This window comes from Cebus imitator, unplaced genomic scaffold, assembly GCF_001604975.1.
Source record: "Cebus imitator isolate Cc_AM_T3 unplaced genomic scaffold, Cebus_imitator-1.0 Scaffold517, whole genome shotgun sequence".
Classification (NCBI taxonomy): Eukaryota; Metazoa; Chordata; class Mammalia; order Primates; family Cebidae; genus Cebus; species Cebus imitator.
The window spans coordinates 408053-418764 of record NW_016107832.1 but is presented as its reverse complement, the minus strand read 5'-3'; the positions used below and the strand labels follow the sequence as shown (position 1 = coordinate 418764).

General features: G+C 40.9%; 1 protein-coding gene across 1 annotated transcript in view; it reads left to right on the top strand.

The window, feature by feature from the left end:
- The first annotated feature begins 531 nt into the window (after positions 1-531).
- The window catches only part of MAP7D3 (MAP7 domain containing 3), a 32593-nt gene continuing 22412 nt past the window's right edge, over positions 532-10712 (top strand). Inside the window, exons 1-5 of the mRNA XM_037733338.1 lie at positions 532-805; positions 6030-6125; positions 6228-6311; positions 7232-7395; positions 10346-10463. Of these exons, the coding sequence (XP_037589266.1) occupies positions 739-805; positions 6030-6125; positions 6228-6311; positions 7232-7395; positions 10346-10463 (529 nt within the window). The 5' untranslated portion in view covers positions 532-738. The remainder of the gene's footprint in view (positions 806-6029; positions 6126-6227; positions 6312-7231; positions 7396-10345; positions 10464-10712) is intronic.

The window sequence follows — 10712 nt, the reverse complement described above, 5'->3', positions numbered from 1 at the left end:
GCGCCCATGAACTGAGGTCTCTGCCCCTTAAGGGGTTTGGCCAATTATGGTTTTCCTTGTGAATCGAAAAAACATTCCGCGACCCGGTAGTGTCTCCCAAAATCCGGAGAGATTGATGCCGATAAGTACCCTGCCTCTCTTTAAAGACTCACATCTTAAAGATACTTCACGCAACTTTGAGACCTATGTGTCATGATTTATTCTGCAACAGTTAAAGGAAGCTACTCATGACGGGGCCCCTAGCACATCAAAGCAACCCTGCCACTCACAACCTCTCCCTGGGCTTCTTCCCCCAACTTGGGTCTTTCTTTGTGTAGTGTTTCAAGGACTAACTAGTAAACTCATGATACAAGCGCACCCAGGAGGCACGCCATAAATGCTCCTTGAATAAACGAATGAGGAAGGACTGTTACTGCGTTGCTAGGTAAAGCGAAGGAGTGTTGGGGGGCCAATCTAGGTGCTGATTGGCTAGTCCCCACAATGCAGTAGGGGTAGAACACGGAACGTTGGAGACGGTTACTTTAGACGAGGCAGTCGCCGCCCAGCTGGTGAGGAGGTGGGACGCAGGAAGCAATCCTGCCTCGTTCCCGGGTCCGAGGCGGGCGCGGTGGCCCTTCGGGCCCCGCCCCCGCCCCGCCCCGCCCACCGGCAGCCGGGCCACGGCCCCAGCGGAGGTCCCGCCGACGCCTGCGCAATGTATCCTTACTGCCACCACTGCCTACGGTCCCGACTCCGGTGATGGCGGATGGCTCCGCCGCCGGCGCTGACGGCAGCACATGCTTGAGGGAGCTGCGGCCACGGATGGGTGAGGGGGCGGGCGGGCGGCTCCCGGGGGTGGCTCGGTCCTGCGTGGGAGGCGGGGCTCCCGCAGACCCCGGGCCGTCGGAGCGGCGCAGCGGGCGCCACAAAACTTTTCCCTGGAGTCGCCTAGCGCTATCCTGTCCTCCCCTCACCCCCGCCGGAGTCCCCTGGGATGGGACTGGGAGTAGCCCTGGGCCTGGGTCGGGGGCGGGGGTTTGAAACGGGCGGCCGATGCCGCGAGTCGCCTGGGTCCGGCCGCCAACGGTCGAACCGCCGCTGCCAACGGTCTAAGCCCCGCGAGCACGGCGCGAGGGAACTCACCGGCTCTGCTTCGACGCGCGGGGCGGGGGTGGGCTGGAACCCGGACCTTGCGGACCGCCCCGAGCCCTGGCTGTCCATGGGGGGCGGCGGCCGCCCGCGCAACGGCCCCAACGGACGCCCGCAGGGACTCCGCGCGCCGGCGCCGCCCCCGCGTCCAGGCTGCCCTTCCAGGCACGGAAAGTTTGAGTGATCCCCCAGCCCGGGACGTGGGCGAGTTTAGGCGCTTTCACTGTCGCAGTCCTCTCCTCTCCCAAAGGCTTACCTCCTGCACCCTCCTGGTCAACGTCCAGGAGGAAGCGGGGTGAGGGTGGGGATGTTTAAAAGTTGCTTTAAAAGTTGGGATGAAACTTGGCTCTTTGCATCTCCTAATTTGCCTGCTGTAGCACGTGACTTCGGCAAGATGTCACCTTCCGTGGTACATCTTGCAGTCCCTAGGCTGAACTGAACGAGGATCAGCATTTCAGAGTGCTTTTTCCTCAATGGGTCCCAGCGCCAAAAAGTTTTTCCCTCCTCCAAAACCGTTGATCTTAAACAATTTGACAGAGAATTGCTTGGTCCAGGAGACTGCTCCACTGTCTGAGATAGGATTTCTTCCTTGCAGGAGGTTGCTTTTAGCTTGTTAGACTAGTTCCGTCTGCTATGAGTGCAAATAAAACGATTTTATTAATTTTAATTGAATTTCTTAGGGTTTTTCTTTGCATTTGTAATTAAAAAGTTTGATTGTCTGAGATTGGGAAGCTATATGTTACTTGAGAAGACTCTGAATCAGCTCTCCAAAGACTGTGTCAGAAGCATATAGTACATACATTTTCACCATTCATTAGGGAGAAATGAATCTTCCTTCTGTGTCTAAATTTATAGTTCACCTAGAAAGAGAGTCTTCAATAAATTGTGTTGCTTATTGGTACCTGGGACTCTGTGACACTGGTTTATTTCAGTGATTTAGATTAACCAGCATTACTCCAATGTGAAAGAGCTGTGGACCAAATAACCCCCTAAAAGCATTTGAATATCAGATGTTAGAAAGTGTTTTAAAATTATGTATAGGGCAGATACTTGAATTCACAGCATTTCAAACCAAAAACTTAAGAGCCATGCAAAAGGCTTAACCCAGGACTCTGGTTTAAATCCTTGCTGCGCATTTCATGTTAGGAATTGGAAATATCACATGTTAGACTTTCTTTCACAGAGCACCAACTTGACCAGAACCGCCCTTTAGATCTCAGCGTTTTCCTTAAGGGGTCACGGAGACAGATGTTTTTGCTAAAATGTTTTCAAGTTCTGCTGGAAGCCTGGCAGCAAGAGTTAAGACTGTCTTGAACACATAACATATAGATGCACAGTACAGTCTAAATATATTTGTTTTATACATTTATGTATGTATGCATTAAAGGATACACTTATATAAATAGATGTTACGTATAAAGTGTAAATATGCATGTATTGAGTTATGTTTTCTGTGCATAGCACTGTGCTGAGGTTATAGCATACCAAATATTTATTTTAACAAAACACATGTGTTTCATAGTTTTATGCAGAATTGTTTTAAAATAATTTATTTGAATATTTCAACCAGCTGAGTGTAAGAAACTTGCCACTGACTTATCACCTTTCCTTTCTTGGTTTTCTAAATTCACAAATGTTTCTCAGTTTAGAATAACTTATTCAAAGAACAATTTCTACCTATGCAGAAAAAGTTACTGAGATTGACAGCCAGATTATCATACAATTTTAGAGTTGGAGAAACCTTAAGATTATCTTGTCTGGCATCCAGAGTCCCAGCTGTAAAATCCTGGGGCACTTCTGCCACTTGAATGTGTAGTCTAATGAGGAGCTTAATATTTTCCCAAGTAGCCATTCCATTGTAAACAGCTCTAAATAGTAGAAAATTGTCTGCAATTTTGACCTCAAGACATGATATCATTGGTTTGAACTTGGAGGTCTTCTGAAAGTCTCAGCCCTATGACTTTGGCTTTTGCTATTCAAGACAAAATTCTGTGAATCTGCCTGATTTTTATGGTTCTCTGATAGCAGATTTCTTTTCCTGTTATTTTTCTCTTAATATTTTATAATAAAGTTGCTTTGAAATTTACAGTTAAGTTCTGGCTTCACCACTTACTACCTGTGTGATCTGAGAAAGTTATGTTTAACTTCAGTTTTCTCAACTGTAAAAATAAATGGGGGGAAATAATTCTGACTACTTTATAGGATTGTTATAAGAATTACATTAAGTAATACAAATGAACTTTTTAAATGGTGAACTGATGTATAATAATGTGTTATGAAAGTTTTTAGAAAAGTACCATAGATACATATTAAGACTCATAATTCAGTTTTAGTAATAAACTACACATTTTCTTAATCTACAGGCAAAATATAACTTTTACTTTAATTTTGGATTTAGAATTAGTATAAGGACTACAGAAACACCTTGCTGTTACTTTTAACTGAATATTAATTCCCTCATTCATTAAAATGCACGTTAAGTAAATTCTTTCATTCAATGAAGTTGTATAAATTGTTGACCCTATTATATCCAGACATAAAGGTGTTATCCCATTGCCTGGACATTTTAAATAATTTTAAATCCTGTCCTTTCTGTTAATGTATTTCTTACCAGTAGGAATTTGGATACAAAGGACTAAAAATTAGATTTGATACTACTACCACATTAACATTTATAGGATTTGGTTCATTATTCTCATCACAACTACTTCTAAGGTTATTTCTGTTTAATAAAATTTTTGATTAATCTGGTAAAAATGTACTTTTTTGAGACAGGGTCTCTCTTGCCCAGGCTGGCATATAGTGGCATGCTAATGGCTCACTGCAGCCTCAAACTCTTGGGCTCAGCCACCTGAATAGCTGAGACTGTAGGTGTACACCACCACACCCAGTCAATTTTTGTATTTTTGTAAAGATGGGGGTTTGCCATGTTACCCAGGCTAATCTCAAACTCCTGACCTGAAGTGATCCACTTGCCTTGGCCTCCCAAAGTGCTGGGATTTCAGGCATGAGCCACCACACTGGGCCAAAAATGTGCATGTTGGGAGAAATTGTCAGCTAAATAGTGTCAAATACAGACTATCCTTAGGACTTCTAAGCAGGAGAACTGAATGTGTAAAAACAATATTACAAGATACTTTGTTTTCTCTGTGCTCACATAAAAATGTTGTAAGTGGGTACATAGGAGGATCTATAGACTAAGAAGTTTTGTTAATATACTAGTGCTCAAATTCAGAAGATAATTGTGGTCCATGGAATTGCCAGTGGTTAAATTATTAAGGAAGCTGAGAAGAGTCTAATCTTCAAATTAAGCTAGGTCATACATTATCTAGGCTGTTAGGCCTCTGGGGTAAAAAAAAAAAATCATTTTTGTCTTTGGAAATGGTGATCCTTATGGCAGCAATTGTGATGTCACTTTCAAGGTTATGCTGTAAAATAACTCCCTCAGTAGCAACATCTCAGAGTTCATTCATTGTATAAGTGCAAGGACAGCCCCTCTATTCCCTCAGTTATTTTAACTGCCCATCTTCAACTGTTCTATTTTTCTTAATATATAGAAACCAAACTTGTATGCAGTATCACAGGGGCTTACTTCCTGTGCTTTTCTACAAGGGTGGAAGAGTTTTCAGTATTATTCTCCATACTGTTTCTGAAGATACTCAGTATTGTGGGGCCTTTTAGATAGAGCCATATGTGGAATTAAAGGATTCAGGGATTCCTCTTACTTTTCCTCATACTGTACCTTCCTAATCTTACACTTCACTCTTATTGAAGTTTATCACTTTTTCTGCCTGTTTACACGTTTGTTTGCACATTGTATAATTTATGTTTGTTTGCTTGACATCTACCTAGAATGATACCATCTCACTGGAGATTCTTTCTTCTAAAAGAATAGTTATTTCTCCACCTTCAGTGTGCATCAGAATAAAGCTTTTAACAACTGCCAATGCCTGGGCTGCACACCCAGAGACTGGTGGTGGGGAGCAGGCAGGCAGGCATTGCTGATTTTTAAAAAGTGACTTAGGTGACTCCAATGTGCAATCAGGGTAGAAAGCCCCTAATTTAGGTAATTTATAAATTTACTCCTTAACATTGGTTTGGCCTGATCTCTGAGTATTTCACTGTTAACACTTTGCTTCGAAATTCAGATCCATATATTCTTAACCTGTTATCGTCTAAATTTCCAATTTATGGTGAAACTTAATTTTCCCAATTCCTTGCCAGCTCAGTTTTTCTAACTCTTGGTTTTTTTTTTTTTTTTTTGAGACGGAGTTTCGCTCTTGTTACCCACACTGGAGTGCAATGGCGCGATCTCGGCTCACCGCAACCTCCGCCTCCTGGGTTCAGGCAATTCTCCTGCCTCAGCCTCCCCAGCAGCTGGGATTACAGGCACGCACCACCATGCCCAGCTAATTTTTTGTATTTTTAGTAGAGACGGGGTTTCACCATGTTGACCAGGATGGTCTCGATCTCTTGACCTCATGATCCACCAGCCTCGGCCTCCCAAAGTGCTGGGATTACAGGCTTGAGCCACCGCACCCGGCCCGATCTAACACTTGTTGTAATGTCTTGTCTGAGACATTTTTGAACTCTGTTAATCATTGGCTCCTACTCATCCACAAGCTTGTTCTGCCACTGCCACTTACAATTATCTTTATGTCTACAAATACCCTGGCCCATCATAGTCAACACTTCGTTAAAGTCAACACTTCTTCGTTAAAGTATTGTTGAAGATCATAGGCGTTCAATATATCTTTGTTGTTGACCCAGATGAAATCAGTCGTGATTTTTAGAAGTGATCCTATCCTTTATCATCAGATACCATTGGCTGTGGTTTGCTGACCCCTGTGTTAGCTATTCATATTCTTAATACCTAATCCCTTTATCTCCCTGTGTTTTAGTTGCTGCAGCACACCAGATTGCAGAAAGGCAGAAACAAGTTGTGGTTAATAGCATTTCATCCCGTACTCCAAGTATAAGAGCAACATTTAAACCAGGTATAATTTCTCTGAGGCTTTGATAGATGTCCAAGTGTCGTATCTTTAAAATTTTATATCCTATTAATATCTAACTACATATATATATATTTTTTTTTTTAGTAATCGATGGATCTGTACTTAAAAATGACGAAAAACAAAGATTAGCAAGAGAGAGGCGGGAGGAGAAGAAAAGACAGCAAAATGGTATATTTTAGACCTTTTTCAAAAATCAAAATGAATTTTATTTTATATACTGCAAAGTGTTTTTAACTTCTCCTCATTTGTTTATATGATAGATTATACTTTTTATATTATGTATTATTTTAGGTTAAATCCTTTTACTAAATCAGGTAAAGAAGGCCCATGAAAATTCTTTAAATTGTTTAATTTTTGAAGGAGTAGTTTATCTAAGTTTTGTTTTTCTGAAAACTAAGGTCTGGAAATTTCTTCAATATTTCTGAAAACAATCAGAATAAGATTTCAGTAAAAGTGATTCTAAAAATGAAAATAAGTTGCCAATAATCCTAACATAAATAAGATGAAAAGCATGTTACCAAGTTATAAAAAGATTATCCTTTTAGATCCTAATTTATGCAGAGTCACACTTCAGAAGCATTTAGTGACAGAAAATTTTCATATAGGAAAAATTGTGCTCTCCTATAAATCAATTAATGTAAAATGCATGTTTAATATGATCTGTATAGATGAGGACTTTGAAAGAAGTTTCTTAGTAGAAGGAAACAAAACATATATCCTGGCCATGTGGTTTTTAAAAAGTTTTATTTTAATATACAGCATATTAATATGGTGGGGTTTGACTTTAACTCAAATCAGCAGAAATATCACGTGAAAGAAAATATTTTTTCTTAATTTGGAATTGTAGTTTGCACAGGATGAGAGACAATCCAGTTCTCCAGAAATTAAATGAATATTCAGTGGAAATGGTTCTTCAGTGGCTACCTCTGTTCACTTTATAATAAATCTTTAGTTACTAGCACAGACTAGCACAGATTGTGTTACATTAAGAAAGAGAATGAGATATGTTAACTTCTGTGTGTGTAATATGGAAAACCTAAATATTTTCTTGGTTCTTACACGTTGAAAATGTGTTTGGAATATTTCAGCCGATAAGGAGACACAACTACTTGAAAAAGAAAGAAAGACCAACCTCCGACACAAGCAACAGTTAGAGGAAAAAGAGAGAAAGCTCAGGGAGCGAAAAGAGAAAGATGAACGAAGGAGAATAGCTGTGGAAGAAAAAAGACACCAGAAGGATGAGGCGTTAAAGGTACATAATTTTACAGCCAGTGCGTGAGAAGATAAACTGGGTTGCCTGAGTCTGGAATGTTTTCTCAGGCCTTCTCTGCAGTATTGGCCCTGTAGAAAGGGAACCAATCCCAGCTCGCTCTTCTTCCCTTCCTCTTCTCCTCAGTATTACAAGCTCTTACTCCTGTCCTGTTAAGATCCTGGGAGCTTAGACCCACTAGCACAGGGAAGGAGGAGCCTTGCAAATCCAGGAATAAAGCCATATCCACCTTCAGGACTTGACACATGAGGAAGCTGTGGCCTGGGGTTTATTCTGAGTGGCTCTGTTGTCTCATTGCCTACAGAATAACGGCAGACCCCACTGTCTGACCCTCCCAACATGCCCTCATCTGACCCATGGTTCACAACTCCTTTAAGAGTGTGACTCCTCAGCCAAATCAGGGCACTTGCTCTCCCTTTCAGCGTCCCTGGCCCCCTCTGGTGTGCACTCATACTCTCTCCCTCTCCACCCTCTGTCCCCGTATTCCTCACTTTCCCTTTGCTGGCAGGGACCCTCTGGACATATGGTTCGGAGTCAGCATCCTTGCTCTTGTTTTGTGGCACTGCCCCTCTCTTTTCCTTTCTGGATTCTCTTTTGGTGTCTTTGGCACTCTATTGGGATGAGTCTGTGGCTTTGTTACGCCCTCTCTTTTTCACTTCTTTCCCTTTTCAGTTTGTCTTTTGTTGTTTATACTGGACATCTGGCTACCTGCCTCATTCTGTGATTCTCTCTGACACCGAATTTTTCTCTTGTAGGTCATTTCGCTACTTGATTTGGAGTATGCTTGACTCCTGAGTCTAGCGTGGTCTCTCTGACACCATTCTCTATCTTCCCGATGTTCTCACTTTCTCTTTATTCCAGGGATTCTTAAGTGTCCCTAGGTAAGCCTTAGTCTGTCTTTGGGTCTCTGTCTGATTCTGGCCTTCTTCTGCCTGAGGCAGCTTGCTTTTCTTTCTTCTGTCTTTGTCATAGCTTCTGTTTTTCCCCATCTTTAGACTCTCTGTCTGCCATTCTTTCAGTGTGTTCTATTTTTATTTGCCTCTCTTATTTTCTGTCTCTCTAATTTTTGCATTTCTTTTTCTCTCCTTTTCTTTCTGATTCCATTTCTTCCACGAAGAAGCTTCTTGTCTTCCTCTGCGGCACTCACTTTCCTCCCTCCCCATCCATACTGGTGCTCTTGTACGTGCTTCCTCTCCAGCCCTGCACCCTATCTGGAGAGCTTCCTGATTCCATAACACCTCTTATGCCACTTCTTCTCCATACATGGTGTACTGTCTGTCTTTCTAGACCTTTTTCTGTGGTTTATGCTATGTTTAATGTTCCACTATTTGGTAGACTCATTCCAAATTTCTGTCACTTTCCATCATCCTCTGTGAAACATCTCCTTATTTTACTTATCTGTGGTGAAGAGATGAAGGCCAGAGAGAGAGAGTATGAACTAAGTAAAGATAGTTTGAGAACCAAAGGAAGTGAAATATAAACTGTGTGTAGAGTGAGGGGGAGTGCATGGAGGAGAGAATCCCAGGGACTGAGACCAAAAAATAAAGACTATCTTAGAGAAAGAAGAAGCTGCCAGAAAGAACAGAGAAGAGAGTGCAGCAAAATGACACGGCAGACAGAAAGGGAGCCACAGACATGGCAGGAGAAGGGGCAAAAGAAAACCCCAGAGAGCTAGTGTGGGGGAGTCCCAGACAACACGAGGCATGTGGCACTGTAAGTAGGGTACATATAGCAAAAGAGAGGAATTCTGGAGAGCAGAAAAAAAACAGACTCAGTGGTGCTGAGGAGGGATGAGCGTGGACAGGAGGCGTATATGAGATGGGATAGGAACTTCTATGTGAGTCCGGGTGGCCACAGTGTGAGAAGGGACCTGGATGAGAGCACAGTAGGTAATGCCTTTGGAAACAGTCGAATAGAATCAGAAATAGTTTAATAATACAAGATTAATCTTTGTTTTTAGTCTATTATAGTTTCAGGATTTCTAAGTAATTCAGAACAACTGCCTTTCTGTTAGATAATATAATTTTCAAATACTGCCATTAGATCAACTTTATTTTAGGAATTGCAGTTGCTTTTCTTCCCAGAAGGTATGGCTGCTCTCCATGTTCCTAGTACGTTTATCTTTGCCCTCGGTAAAAACAGTACAGGCTTTGTAAGGATGACGTTTGCTGTGAAATGGTTGTTGATAGGAAAGAATAGAAAACCTCTGGCCCTGAAAGTTGATTTGTTTACTTTTCATGGTATGGTGCAGTACAAGGATGAGAAATATTTGAGAGAAGAGCTCACTTCTGGAAGTGGAGTTGTTTTGCTGCAGCATGGCATTGACTTTGTATAGTGTCTTGACCACTTAAAGTTGAGGTCAAGACAAATACATTGATTATCTTTTTTGAAACTTTATTTTTATTAACACCAGAATTTAAGCTGTTACAGATGAGAGTATAATAGGTGATTCTCGTATAAATTTAACTTATACGTGTGCTGATTTTTTCCCCTGCCTCATTCCACAAAGAATTTAAGGTGACTTAAAAATGCATACCACACCAGATGATAAAATAAATGGTTGAGAGAATCAAGCAGAGGGGAAAATTAAGGTAGGCAAATAAAACATAAAGTATGATTAGCATACACAAAAGTATACCAGTCAGTTTTTGTACAGTTGCTAGAAATGCTACAAACTTGGTTCTAAATTTCCTAATGATACAAGCAAAGAGAAAGGCATGGTCATTTTCCCAATGCAGGGTCCATAAGATAAAAAAATGAGTTATTTAGAGAAGCACTGGTATTGATTGATAGCTGAGACATGTCTCCAATTATTTTAAACTTTTACCTGACACAGAAATTTGGTGACGGTTTATTTTATAAACCACACAACAAAATTATACTGACTAATATAATGAATATGTAAAAATATGTTGGCATTTGCTTTAAATAGGAGAAATTTACAGCCATTCTTCACCAAACATTGGAAAGGAGGAGACTTGCTAAAGAATATCAGCAAAAAAGATGGTCATTGGGAAGCTCTGCCATGGCGAATTCTGAGAACAAAACTGGTAATTAATACATCTGTTAAATTTTAAGTTCATTTATGTTCTTGATTAAATATTGGCTATGAATAGAAGCTTGCATTACAGCAAGGTTTTATTCTTTGTATAAACAAAGATAAACAACAATACTGTAAGTGGTAAATTTAAATTTATGTCATTTGCCATTGCAAAAGAAACAGGTGAAATTTTATAGTAGTTTTTATTTAGCTCAGTATACCTACAATCTTTTTTTTTTTTTTTTTTTTTTTTTTTTTT